General features: G+C 42.3%; 2 protein-coding genes across 2 annotated transcripts in view; both read right to left on the minus strand.

Annotated features, from left to right (window-relative positions):
• Positions 1-12,360, minus strand: part of vcanb (versican b) — a 35,192-nt gene extending 22,832 nt beyond the window's left edge. The window contains exons 1-6 of the mRNA XM_058617585.1: positions 12,199-12,360; positions 10,619-10,696; positions 8,494-8,916; positions 5,829-6,003; positions 4,379-4,506; positions 3,685-3,981 (exon numbers count right to left, since the gene is read on the minus strand). Coding sequence (XP_058473568.1) covers positions 3,685-3,981; positions 4,379-4,506; positions 5,829-6,003; positions 8,494-8,916; positions 10,619-10,685 — 1,090 coding nt within the window. The 5' untranslated portion in view covers positions 10,686-10,696; positions 12,199-12,360. The remainder of the gene's footprint in view (positions 1-3,684; positions 3,982-4,378; positions 4,507-5,828; positions 6,004-8,493; positions 8,917-10,618; positions 10,697-12,198) is intronic.
• A 1,226-nt stretch (positions 12,361-13,586) lies between these two features.
• The window catches only part of xrcc4 (X-ray repair complementing defective repair in Chinese hamster cells 4), a 29,846-nt gene continuing 28,266 nt past the window's right edge, over positions 13,587-15,166 (minus strand). The window contains exon 8 of the mRNA XM_058618130.1: positions 13,587-13,821. Coding sequence (XP_058474113.1) covers positions 13,731-13,821 — 91 coding nt within the window. The 3' untranslated portion in view covers positions 13,587-13,730. The remainder of the gene's footprint in view (positions 13,822-15,166) is intronic.

A 15,166-nucleotide genomic window follows, 5' to 3' on the forward strand; every position in this document is an offset into this window, starting at 1 on the left:
AGAAACACATTTTTCCCGCTTCAAACCAGAATCCTGCACTTTAAGCACGACCACACAGCACAGAACACACCATGAGGCTCTTTGGCAGATTATGCCGTGATGGTGAGCAAAGATTTATATCTCATTACGTGGAATATATACCATATGAGAAAAGACAAGACTCCAATCACACACACAATACACTGCTTTGTGCTGTGTCTCCAGGCTTCGAGCGTCACTGACATAATGCTTAAATAAACGGGGCATAATTGACTGCCCTTGTACGTACGTTGTACTTCCCTTTTTCCTCTCTCCTCATTTTTGGAACGTAGCTAAGAATATTTACTCGAGCAATAAGCACAATTTTGAACTGACGACTAATGATGGATTAATTGTTGCAGCCGCACAGTTTTTGTTAAGTGCTTCATCTGTTTTCCTTGTGTCCCTGCTAGCAGCCATGTTTTCAGTGAGAGCGAGCTTCACGCTCAGCTCAGCTAACAGCTTAAAGGAATAGCATTTAGCTTTGTATTAGCCTACTAGAACAGAACTAGCATTTTTACCCAACCTCAGTTTCCCCTGAGTTGAGAAATATCTTCATTCTTTTCTTTGTTACGTGACACTCGGTCCCGTTAGCATAACTGTTAGCAAAGATGGCGGACGCTTTATTAATCCCCTTAGGGAAATTATTTCTTTGCATTTGACCCATCCTAGAATTAGGATGGGGGTTGGGTACCTTGCTCAGGAGTACCCCAGTTCTTTTAACCTGGTGGGGACTTGAACCGGCAACCCTCCAGTTACAAGCCAAGTCCCCTTTCCACTTGGCCACGGGCTGACCTAACATTCTCCTTACATTCTGGGAATGAGGTCCTGTCCGCCTACGAGTGGGTCTAAAAAGTGCGGAGTTAGCGTTGCAGTTTCAAGGCTCGGACCAAGTGTCACTGGTGGACACGTAACACAAAAAAGAATGAAGATATTTCTGGGAAGCACCATTTTTCAAAAACACTACAACTACTCTAGTAATACAAAGCTAAATGCAAATCGGTGAAGTATTCCTTTAACTATTTTGATTTAGGTGGACAAAGATGTCAAAGATAACAGCAGCCTAACACAACTTGTGTTTTACAGTGTCAAATTTATCAGATTTTCAGACACAGGCGTCACATACACACCCAACATTTCAACTTTTAACAGTCTGCTGATGGAAACCAAGGAAAACTACGGCCTTCTTCTGATTGGCCATTTTTTTTTCTTTGTTTTTCTTTGTGTCCCCACTGGCAGACATGTCTTTCTCGTGATGTCCAGCTGTGTCTTCTGGTGATGGTGACACAGTGGGGGGGGGGGGGTGCACCGACTATGAACGAGTTACCACATATTTAAAAACCTGAACTATTACTTAGAGCAGAACAATTTCTGCAATCCCCCACTTTCCCACCCTCTGTGCGTGTGTGTGTGTGTGTGTGTGTGTGTGTGTGTGTGTGTGTGTGTGTGTGTGTGTGTGTGCGTGTGTGCGTGTGTGTGTGTGTGTGTGTGTTTGGGCAGGCTCCAGCTGTGATGCATTAGGGACCTGTCCCGTTTCTGCAGTATCTGTGTGAGAGTGCGAGAGTGGGTTTTTCCCCTCTTAAAAAAAACAAAAAAGTGCCACACCATAAACAGGGCAGTGGGAGTTTCTTCTTTTCGTGTTTGGTTTAAAACAATGTCTGCACTTTCTCACCCCTCTGTGTTACCACCTCCCTCTCTCTCTCTCTCTCTCTCTCTGTCTCTCTCTCTGTCTCTCTGTGTCTCGCTGTACAGCGCGGCGTGTTTGTGCGTCACACAGCTCAGCACTGATGTTGCCAGCACTGGTGGTGACTTCACTCGTCATGTATGTGTCAGTGATTTGAACTTTTGGAGGAAAACCAGTCAAACGCAGTGTTAGCCTACATTCATTCTCCTGCTATTATTCACAATCTTATTTGTTCTTCAAGTGATAATTTACTTATTATATGTACTTATTGTACTTATTTACTTACTTATTGTAAGTCGCTTTGGATAAAAGCGTCTGCTAAATGACATGTAATGTAATGTAATGTAATGTAATGTAATGTTTCGTGTCAACACAACTTTTACTTTTTTGTAATAAAAAAGTAATAAATAAAAGCACTGAACCTCAGGGGACGGATCCTTCAACAACCTCCACCAGCAGTTTAGAAACTCCACCTCATTCTCAAAAGACACCGCTTTAGATGTTAAATTGTGCTACTGCAGGCCCCGCCTCTGTTTTTATTGTTTTATATTTCCTGTCATATAACATGTATGTTACACTCTTATTATAGCTGTTTTCATATGTGTCACACATATGCTTTCCTGGCGTTTGTTATCATAAACTCATTTATGCATTCAAAGTAAAAAACAGACGTCACTCGACCCTGACACACCTTCCAGCTGCTCCTGGGAGACTCTGAGGCGTTCACAGGCCAGACAAGATATATAATCCCTCCTGCGGGTTCAGGGTCTACTCTGGACTGGCCTGAGGTGGAACTAGTTTACTCTTGATTGTGTCATGGGGCCTATTGAACTTCTTATTTCATTTAACACGGTAGGATGGCAGAGTGTTAATGTGCGGCCACATACTATCACAGAGATGGAATTTCTTTCCTAAAGTCTTGCAAATGTTCCATTAAGAACCTTTAACACATTCTATATTATGTCGTTTTTAGGTCCTGCCCACCATTAAAGGTCCAGTGTTGAACATTCGTGAGGTTTTATTAGTAAAACTAGTAAATATGCTTGTGAAAATGCATTATAAACTTTAAAATCAAGTGTGTTTGGTTCTCACGGCCATAGAATAAGACTTTTATACATACACTAGGCAAAGGCCTTGCTTTATCGAGGCTGCCATCTTTTAACACCATGTTTTTACAGTATCTGGTAGAAAGTGTGCATTTTAAATTGAATAAAAAGTGGAATATTATGAAGCAAACAAGGAGAAAAAGATCCTTTCTGGGTTTTTTACAGTTGGCAGTCTCACCATTAGATTAAATGACATTACATTCTTACACACAACCTTCATAATGTCTGTATTTCTAGTGCTTTTCTTGTTTTGCTGACCACTCAAAGCTGCTTTACTCTTTCTCTGTCTATCTGTTTGTCTGCCTGTTCATTTCTACAGGAGCCTGTTCTCCTTAGACCCCAATAGCTCCCCAGAGGCATTACCATAGACCTCGACTTTCCTAGAAGAACTTTGCTTTGTGCCAATAATAAGAGTCTGAACATGCCTAGCTGCAAAAAAGTACCTTTAAAAATGTCTGTCCATGATAGATTCTGTATATTAATAAAAATATGAATTTGAAGGGCAGGACAGGAAAGGACAGAGTACGTTCTCCCTCAGACTTGTCTTGGAGACAGTTGGACTCAGTCACGCTGCTTCACTTTTGGGGGGGACACGAGCCAAGAGGACTATAAAACACTGCTGTAAGTCATGTTTTCTCTTTAAGTGTGAATCAAGGTTTCAGGGATTTCTCACAGTGCTCCACAGCTGAGAGAAGCGCCGTCAACAACAGGTTTAAAAACTGCAGGTTTGTTTCAGCTGCAGTGGAAGTGAGAGTCACAAATAATTCTTACACATGGGACCTTTAACACCCATGAATCCCAGCAGGTCTGGAACCAGGTGTGGAAGGCAGAAGGCAGGTGTCAGGGTGGTGTGGCCTCGGTGTGTTTCAGCCTCACCTTTGAAGCAGAACGCTCCGTGCTTCTCCGCGGGCTCCGGGAAACCCGTCAGGTTTTCATACTTGTAAAGTGTACGAACACCAAGCAGTCCTCCCCCACACTGAGGCCTGGGGAAAGTGACCGGGTAGCGGACGCTGCCGTCGGACAGCCAACCGTAGTCACACCGGTTCAGCCCCGCCCTCCAAGCTGCAAACAGCTGACCTGGCGACGCCAGCACAGAATCATGCTTCTCACATTCTTCTCTCGCCTCCTGGAGGGTGAGCTTATCGCTGATGGATGGAGGGTAGAAGACCTCGCCTGTGACACAGAGCAGTGTTTTTAGATTAAACCCAAGAGTTTGACAGTGAATTCTTGACTTTAGATCTTATATCAGGGCCAATTCATACTCTCTACATCCATGTTTTCTAAACGTTCATGCTTAAAAAAACATTGTAAATGGTTGGAACCAATGCAAAGAAGAAAGGTACAAATGTTCTCCATGTAGAGGTCCAACGCTTTTATGGTGCAGATATACAGACTCGCTATTTGGCAGGCAACAAACGACATAGTGTGAACAATTTATTCAATAAAAATGACAAACGATTTAAAAAGGGTGGTCCTTAACCTTTTATAGAGCACATATGAAATGACCGATTGCATTATTACAGCTGTCTTTTGTTAAATATACAGTATGTACTTGTGCTTCTGTATTTACCATTAAGTTTGTCTACAAAGCAGTACACGTCGTATTTCTCTGTGGGGGGCCGGACGCCGTATGTCCTCACACCTGGCTTGTTCCCCAGATTACCTGCACAGCCATGACGGTACATGGTGATCGGATATCTGCAGAAAGAAGAAGGGAACACACACACACAACGTTACAACGTTACAACGTTTCAAGTTATTTCTGTCCCGATCTGAGAGTGATGAGTGATGGTAATGAGTGATTTCATTCAAATCTACCACTGTTCCAGAAATAGAAGCAATAAAACAGCTCGTGGCAGCAGAAGAATCCAAAAAGCAAAACTCATTGATTTGTTTAAGTTAGTCTTCCTTTTAGTTAACACATAAATATTATGCCTCCATATAGTCACAACTCAGGAGCCTCATTCCTGAAGTTTACAACATGGACAAAAGTAAATCAGGCAGGAGAGGGATTTAAGTGATCTGGGAATCCAAACTCTGACTCCAACTGTGTGTATGTGTGTGTGTGTGAGAGAGAGATAAATATAGCCTAGTATTTACTATGTGAAGAAAAGCACTCACAGGATGAGGTAACACGGACCTCAGCCTCACATTCACTGAGGAGCAAGATGAGGAGACACATATAAGACACACATAAGTCTTCTTCTTCTTTAGGGGTCGCCACAGTGGATCATCATCTGTCTCCATCTGGGCTGAATAATAGAACAAAATAATAGCCTAGATCCTACATCCATCCACTTTATCCTCCACATGAGGGGTGCGGGGGTGCTGTGCCAATCACAGCTGATAGAGGGCGATAGGCGGGGTCACAAACAACCATCCACTCTCACTCTCACACCTATGGTCAATGGAGAGTGTCCACTTTATTTAATCTAAGTTTTCAGACTGTGGGATTGAAGCCGGAGAAAACCCACACACACACACACACACACGTGACCTCCTTGTTCTGACCACTGCACCAGCTGTGTGGCTCCAGTCTAGACCAGTGTTTCCCAAATGTTATTATATATGAAAAATGGAAAACTATTGTGACCCAATTTACAATAAGAATCATGAGTACATTTAATATAGTGAGTCATTTACAGCCATATCTGTAACACCTAATAAAGTCATTTAAAACCTACACGTCAAACTTAACTGAAAGGTTGGAACATTTTAGCAGATTTAGGGAATCACTGGCTGAGACTACTGGTCATTTTGAATCGTGAAGGAAACGATGCACTCTATCATCTCTGTGGGGCCACCATCAATTTGTCTTTGTGCAATTCAGTTTGTGTGATGACAATAAAGATCCTGTGTCACCTCGCAGCACTCCCACGCTGCACACAGGAAGTGACTTGCTTTACGTCAAGATAGACGGAGGCAACAATGCGCTTGAGACGACTACAAACAGGCTGCAGGGGGATAAAGTCTCCTCCTCTCGCCTCCTGCCCTCGTACTGATGCTGAACACACACATACCTGACAGTCATGTCAGACAGCCAGCCGGCGTCACACTGGTCAAAGCCGTCCTTAAACGCAGCAGTCAGTTGTTCTGGTGAGGCGACGGTGGCGCCTGCCTGACGACACGCGTCCACGGCGGCGGAGAAATCCAGGCTGTAGCGGCTGCTGCTCGTTCTGTAGTGGAACACGACACCTGGACACAAGCGGAAACAACTTGTTCAAATAGGTTTGTGACACTGATTTCAGTCTTTGTCACGTTTGTTATTTAACATTAATAAATAAAAAGTATTATCTATGTATATATATTCATACATATGTATATACGTATATAGATAGATAGATATATACTGTATATATACATATATGTATATATATATATTTCTATTTATGTATATATATATTTGTATATATATATATTTATATACTGTATATAAATATGTATATATATAAATATATATATATATATACATATATATATATTTATATATGTATATAAATATGTATATATATAAATATATATATATATATATATATATAAATATATGTATATATATATATATATATATATGTACTAAAGAAAGTAGCAGGTATCAGGTATCAGGTACTACGGTCGGTGGAAACACAGCAATAGTGATCGTGATATTGGAAAACAAAGGTGGTTGAGAACCATGACTGGTGACTGGTAACCCTCCTCCGGTCCCTTGCACTGGGCCATGAGCTGCCATGAGCTGCCATGAGCTGCCATGAGCTGCCATGAGCTGCCATGAGCTGCCATGAGCTGCCATGAGCTGCCATGAGCTGCCATGAGCTGCCATGAGCATTTGTGGGGTCCTGTCCTCACAGTTCATCCGGTGGAAACGCCACAGTCTTCTGAGGAACTCTATCTGTCAACTGATCCAAGCTCTTTCTCAGACATTTACACAGATTCCACATTAATAGTGAATAGAGAGCTTTGTTGCGCACCTCCTCACAAAGACGCTCCCTATGAGAGACACACAGATCCCCGTTGAGCTGTCGCTCGGTCGTCTATTCACATCTTCCTACTGCTCTGCCAGCACAGAAATAATCAAAAATAATCTCCCATGCAACTGAAAATAAAGGAGCTAATGACACAAAACAACAGTTATGCCCAGTGTCGTCTGACGCTGACATCTCAAACAGCTGAGCAGTCTGTATTCCTCTATAATGCCCTGGATTATCTGTCAGTGGATTTAATCCAGCGAGTCAGGGACAATAAATTTGAATGGATTTAATGGGACTGAAGAGATTTAGTCACTGCTGTAATTGTTCTGTCCAGTTTGGAGCAGAAGATGATCATCACTCTTCAAGCTTTGGAAGTGCGGTTCCCATCATGTGTTGTTTTGAAAGATGTAAATAAGAAGCATTAGTGGAGCATGTTTCAAATCTGTAAATGTGACTGTGAACGATCTGAACGATGACACAGTGCTCCTGCAGAGTCGCTGATAATTGTGAATGAAAATGATTGCTTTGTGCCGCTTTAAACAAAACAACGTGTGCACAAGCTTGAATGAATACTAAGGATAGAATCCTTGTCCTCTCAAACCACCAGTGCAGCCTCTGCCAGCTTCACACATCTGGATTCAGTCACTGCACACTGACTGTTAATGTGACCAGTTAAAGTTAACAGCGTGTGCGTGTGGACATCTTCTTCATCTTCTGGTCCAAACATTGACCTCGTCTGGGCTAGTAGTCCACATGGAGACCAAAACAGAGGAACTGCTTAACACTCTGGTGCGGAGCTTTTAAATATAAACAAATGTCTATTACATTTAAATAACAGTCACACGATTCTCTCATGAGTGTTCATACACTCACTGCTCGTAAAGCAATAGTAAGGGACACTGTCACATGTAGGCGAGGAGCAGCAGTTTGAGTTGATTTGAAGGAATTGCAGTTATGGAGAATCAAGTGTGAACATCTGACGTCTAAGACTGCGACGTACAACTAACCGCGGACTCTGAGTGTGTCAGCGATGTACAGCGGCCTTCACCTGCTGGAGAGGTTGGGAAATATCTGCCGTTTCCCTCCTTCATCATCATCAGGTGAATGTGGGCGGAGCTACTCATCTTTGTCTGTTTGGTAGGTTTATGTCTCTGAACGTGAAACATGTGTCCTTATGGGCTACTGTAGGAACGTGGCAGCACAAGATGGCGCTCTTCGTAATGTAAGGCCCATGCTTTGTATATACGTATATATATATATATATATATATATATATATATATATGTATATATGTATATATATATATATATATATATATATATATATATATACATATATATGTATATATATATATATATACATATATACACCAAAAAATATGTATATGTGTATATATATATATATATATATATACACAAAAAAATATATATATATACATACATTTAGGTGTATTCTAAGTTATAATACATGTATACTGTAAAAGTTCATTATGTCTTCTGATTGAACTTTGTTTTTTGTTTTTTTTTTGGTCTAAAAAACAAACCTGAATGATCATAAACATATTATACAAACATACTTATGGGCAGCATATTCACTTTCTGACAATAAACCTAAACTATAAACTATAAACTGGACGTTTACAGTTAGGGATCAGGTTTTGGTTAGGCTGTACAAATGTATCAATGCAGTGTGTGTGTGTGTGTGTGTGTGTGGGACTGACCCGTGACATTGAGGGGAACCGTGTCCTGAGTGTCCTCCATCCCGTGCATCACCTCACAGCGGTACAGTCCTGCATCACTGGCCCTGACGCTCACTATCATCAGAGAAGCGTCCCCCACAGACAGTGGGTGGCTGGGCACGGACACCCTGCTCCTGTAGTCCGTACCCACCTTGACCACTCCTGCCTGGGCCACCAGCACCACCTTCTCCCCCTCTCCCTCTCCCTCCAGCTTGGTCCACTTGATCCTCAGCTGGTGCTCAGGACCGAGGAGAGGTGTGGCTGCTGCAGGGCTGTGTGTCGTGACTGATGGACTGTGTGTAGGAGAAGCGTCCATTATGGAGAAGTGACACGGCAGCACCACCCGGCCGGCCAGAGAACCGACTGCAGGAGAGTTCTCCTTCATCTTCACCGAGTGCAGTGGTGCTAGAAAACAGGACACATCTGTGTGTTTCTCTTCATGTAACAAAACATGTCATCATTATTATTATTATTGCAGTAAATTCACTGTCTCACGATGACAGACAACAAAGAATATATTTGATATACAGTATAATTGAATTCACTTATACTGTATATCAAGATTAGTTAATAATTAGTTGTTCTAAATGTGAATATTAAAGTAATATGTTGGGTATTATGAAGCAGTCATAGACTAATTAATCATGTATGGACCAAAACAACATCAGCTGCCCTGATTTCTAAAATCCATATCAGAATATCACTCACTCACTCGCTCACTCGCTCGCTCACTCACTCGCTCACTCACTCACTGGCTCACTCACTCATCTTCTACAGCTGTGTCACAGAAAAAGCCATCTTGGTCAAATTTTGAAATGTGGACGTATAAATAAATACTGATACAATATCCTTCCACTCTCCTTTTCGCCTCAGTTTGCCTTCAAAATAAAAGTACGTCCACAATTACAATTAGGGGAACTTCAAAATAAAAGCCACTTTCATGTTCATTAATACATAATAAACTCTGCACCTGCTTAAGTATGTGCTATCTTGAAATATTTGGTCCACTGCTGCCTCATGTGGTCACTTTTGTCATTGAGATAAATCTAAAGAAGCGATTTTTCAAACACAGAAGTCACAACATAAGCTTTTTTAATGTTTGTATTTTCTCTGGTTTACAAAGCGTCACTAACTTTTCTGTCCAGTGATGAGATGAAGCAACAGGTGAGGTCGTGTAAATAACTGTAAATATATTTATAATCTTATTGTACATTTGCAGATGTGAAAATACACGTTTGAAACATTACATAACTTCAGTTATTCCTCAATTTTCTATCCATCAGTAAATCGTAGAAGCAGGGGCATTTCAGCAGAGGGCTCCCAGCAAGGGCCTGGGGCCCTGAGCCTCGAGGGGACCCCAGAGAATAGCTCATTATGGAAAATTACAGCAATGCCGAGTATATGAGAAACCCCTAGAATTTTAGAATTTTGGTTATGCACAGGAAGCTGTAATGACAGGATTGTTGGAAATCTCCTAAAGCCTCGATGACCCTTTTGCCTGGGGCCCCTAAAGTCTCTTGAAACACCCCTGTGTGCAAAGTGCAGATTGGCTGCATCCTCAGTGAGCTTCTATATTGATATCCTCTTTTACATCATCTTTCTCCACATGAGCGTCACAGGGGGCGCCGTGCCGATCTCAGCTGACATAGGGTGAAAGGCGGAGTCACACCCTGGACAGGTCACCAGTCCATCACAGGGACACACAGACAAGAGAGAGACAGAGACACTCTCACGTTTCAGAGTGTCCAATTTACCTAATCCCCAAATCTGCATGTCTTTGGACAGCGGGAGGAAACCGGAGAACCCGGAGAAAATGGACGACTTTTATGTCCAACATGATGAAACTGGCTCAGGATTCTCAGTGTTGACAGCAAAGTTTGCAGCGATGTGACTCAGGCTTCCACAAAAGATGCAGGAAACTGGGTTTAGCATGAGGCTGATGAGTGGAAAAACATACAGCATGAACTGTGTGTGCCGTGCTGGAGAATTAGTCAGTGTCGGGGCAGCGATCCGGCACCTGTGTTATGATGCAGGCTCTGGACAAAGTCGGTGGACGGACTTTGAATTGAGGTTGAATTTTTCCAGCTTCCTGCAGCAGATGACTCACCTGGTTGAGGACGAGCTGAGCACAGACACACGAGACACAGCAGACGCGTGAGGACGTGAGGAATCATCTCAGCACAAGCTGCAGGACACAGATGAGGAGGAATCAGTCAAATAAACACACACATGACATCATGTTGTTTTCAATGGGGATAAGATGGTATGATACTGTGCATAATCACTGTATATACCGCCATAAACCAAGTGTGGGCCGTGGCCCCCTATTGGGCGATGACAACACTGCAGGTGGACCGTGAAATAAACGTTTTTAATTTTCAGTTTCATAGCCAAGTTTTAAACTGCTGTAAAATATGTACCATGGATTTTAATAAATACAAATCCTGTTGATGTCGATGTTGGCTGTAATATTGTGACATGTGGTCCAGCTGTAATAAACACATGCACGTGTTGAAAGATATGCGAGTTCAGGAATGAAGTGAAGTGGACTGATGTTTAACGTGCACTCTGTCTTTGTGCTGTGAGCTGATTTTGTCGTGGCGGCACATCGTCGTTCAGACGGTGAATCTTCAGACAAGGACAGAGACTATGGTCCCGGATTAAGATTTTAGACATTTCCCTGGTAGTTGTTGGAGATTAACCCACGTTTTTAGGATTGTTGTTAACTTTTTAACTGATCTACAGTTCGGCAGTAAATGTGTTAGTTACTTTACTAACTAGAGCAGAACCTGCTGTGGTGTTGAGGATTTAGCGTGCATCCTCTATTTTCACAGCAAAACTACACAGTCGTATTTTTCTGATGGGCAAAGAGAACATTTAAAATGTCTGATGTCTCCTCTTGTACCTGGGGGAGTTGGTCTCCCCAAACTGACACCCAGATGCATCACATGTACGGATTTTTCCAGTCTCTCCCTCTCAGTGACTCCCAAGCGTCGTGTAGTCCTGGAACATCATAATTCTCCTGGTTCCTCTCAGAAACATCACTCGAAGTGTCGTAGCCACATCGGCACAATTGGCTCATAGTGGACATAGACAGATAGTCAAACCACTCAAAGCTGCTTCTGCACCACAGTTTTACCATCCGCTCACACTTTCATTCACCTTACTTCATCTTAAGTGTCTTGCCCGAGGACACGTCGGCATGTAGACTAACGGAGGCGGGAATCAAACCCACAACCTTCAAGTTGAGCTGCCGACAGTGACAACATGGGGATCAAACTGTGACCTTTCAGTTAGAGAACAGTGCACTGCACCCACTGATCCACAGCCACTTCAGATGTGCGTAGAGTTAAGTTAAAAGTGCAACATAAATAAAATCTTATTTTTCACTCATTATTATTTTCCCTCTGTAGGGTCCCCCCTTGTTTTGAATGGGGCCCCCAAAGTTTCTTGAAACGCCTCTGCATGTAATAAACACTGGTGAAATACACAAAAATAAATAAACAAACAACACAGTGAAAGCAGACTTGTTTCACACAGTGTGTGGCACCAGAGAGGATGAAGAGAGGATGAAGATAACAGAGTGGTCACGCGCACCATCATCCCAGAACAGCTGGCCACACATGACAGCTCATTCCCCGCTGGAGTCTCAGGAAAGTGATGGTGAAATCAAACTCAATATCTTACCTTAGAAGTCCTACAAGACAAGTCTGACCCTCCAAGTGTGACCCGGGTCTGGTTTATCCCGCAGGTCTGCAGCAGCTGCGGTGTGTGCGCCTCTCAGCACCAGCTCACAAGTTCAAAACCAAAAGCACTTCACACCAGCGCTGACGCACATGTAATGCGGAGCGGAGGCTCCGCACATCTGTATCACCTCCCACCCGAGCAGGGGCGGGGCTTACAGGCTGAGAGTAACGGAGTGAAAAGAGAGAGAGGTGCAATTGGAAGAAGTGAGAGTGGGGGAAGCCCATTGTGTGTGTGCGTGTGTGTGTGTGCGTGTGCGTGTGTATTTTCCTCATTTGGAGGACTCACATGAGCAGAGGCATTTTGAGGGACGTCAGTGGGGGGCCCCAGGCAAAATAGACCCGGGGGGCCCTGTAGCTAACAATTGAGTTAGACAACATTTTCCAAATGTTACTGACAGTGCCTGTACGAGTCCCCGCCCCCTGGGAGGGAACTTTTCCACAATTTGTCATGATTCAACAACAAATGTAATATTTTATTGAGGCAAACAAAAGAAAGCATCATGTTGAAGTCTTTGTGGGTTTGTGTTTGCACATCTAGAGACTGAACTGTTTGTACACCAACATGATGGAGACAGGGATTCAGGTCTGGCCTTTGACTGGGCCATTCTGCTTTCATATAAACCAGGGGTGTCAAATGTATGGCCCGGGGTCCAGAACCGGCCTGCCAGAGGGTCCAATCCGGCCCATGGGATGAATTTGTTAAAATTTCACATTATGATTACAATCTAAACGTAATGTCAAATACAATATTTTTTCACTTGTAGATACCTGTGACTAAATGTTTGTGCCGTCATAGATCCAGTGTGACGTGTAAATGGTCAATTTAGACATGATATTGTTGAAATTGCACTTATATTTCTCAAGATACTTCATGATTTGTAAAAAAAAATATCCATGTGTCTCAAAATGAATGTGAAGGTCCAGTGTGTTTAGGAGGGTTTATTATCATATATTACTATATACTTAATATACATATATATATATATATATATATATATTACTAATAGGTATGTATTATAGTACAATTGTATTATATTATAGCTGTAAAATAAAAATGAATGAATGAATTTTGACATGTTCTTTAGGTGAAGGTCATGCTTTATGTTTGAGTGTGATTCCCATTTTGAAGCAAACATTGTCTGTGCAAACAAAGAGGAGCCGCTCCTCTCACATAAACTCATGCAGAAACCAACGAAGAAGAAGGAGGAGGAGGAGGAGGAGGAGGAGGAGGAGGACATGGCAGAGTGTGATGATGATGATGATGATGATGATGGTCATGGACCATCTCACCAACTCCAACACACTGGACACACTTAGTTTTCAATGAAACAAGATTTATTTTTATTGTCGTAAAAAAATGATACACACACACTCACTGCAGTTGCATTAGTGTTTTTAAAAAAATGTTTTTACTAAATATACATCAGTGGTGTAATTATTCTAATCTGTACAGTGTCCTCCAGAGGTGAAGGGTCAAAAGTCTTCAAACAGGTCCTCAGCTGCTGCACTTGCTGCAGAGCACTGGGGGGTCTGAGGCTTACTGGGTCCTGCAGGGGAGACGCTCCTGTGCAACACACACACACACACACACACACACACACACACACACACACACACAAGGCAATATGTCAGTCTGTCTGTGTTTTATATACAGAAATAAAAAAGAGAAGACACAGCTGATGTTAATGAGAGAATACATCAACATAAGTTTGAGGCACTACATATAAATATATATGTATATATATATATATATATACATATATGTATGTACATATAATTAATTATTATTATTATTTTTATTCTCATTTATTTATTTAGTTTCTGATTGAGTGAGGTGGGATAAGCGGACCGACCGACCGACCGACCGACCGTCCTTACTCCTTCTTCTGTTCAAAGGAGAACAAACACAGGTCCCATTGGTGGATAAAGACTGTTAATCCAGCACTGGCAACAACTGGTTTATTCTGCAAATAAAGCACCGACAGAGAGTTTGACAGCAAACGCATCACGGCAGTGTCAGTATCATCAGAGAATTTCAGAGATGGAGAGATTGCCTGGAATCATCTGTTGCACAAATAAGTGCATTTGTTTTAATAACGGGGATTTGAAACTCAACAAGCATCTATGTTTCACTTTCACTTTATTTTTCATTTAAAGGTGCCGCCACAGAAATATGTGCACTGTAAACATTCAAACACTAATCCTCTCACCTTTCACCTCAATGCTTGTGTGAGTGACACGAGGACCACCCACAAATAAGCACTGGCCGCTTTCAATGCAGCTGCTTTCTGCAGAATTATGGTAAGTTAATGTCTTCTGATACAAGAACACATCGTGTCTAGTTCCAAACAAGCCTCACTGTCATGATGACAGGAAGAACAGGAGAGGCCCTGAGCTTGTTTAAATCATTACCAACTGCATGACAGAGAGCGCAGCACTGCTGGAATCAGTTAACGGGAAACAAGAGACATGTTCAGTGCAGAGGGAACGCAGCTCTATGGTGCCACAGAGGACCACTGGAGACTTCCACACATGAGGGGCACGTGATGAGAGCCGCTGTAACCTGGAGAGGTGAGGTTACATTTGTGGATTCTTGCTATACAGGACAGGAACCCCCCCAAACTGAATTGCTTTGTGAGTTTGTGGGTTTGTGGCTTATGACGTTAAAACACTGCTGCAGTTTGGACCAAGCTGTGCAGAGGGATTCTTCTTCTTTGTGTTTGTATAAACAAAGAAAAAAAATCCATGCTTTGGGAAGTTCATCAATAGAATTTCCATGATCATGTCTGATTAGATTATATATTTACTACTGATGTTAAATGAACATAAATAATGCAATATTCAAGGCTTACATTTGTGTTGAGACTGTGTTCAGACTTCTTAAGTATGTTTACGTAGCTGCTTTCACA

The sequence above is a fragment of the Solea solea genome, chromosome 19, assembly GCF_958295425.1.
Source record: "Solea solea chromosome 19, fSolSol10.1, whole genome shotgun sequence".
NCBI lineage: Eukaryota > Metazoa > Chordata > Actinopteri > Pleuronectiformes > Soleidae > Solea > Solea solea.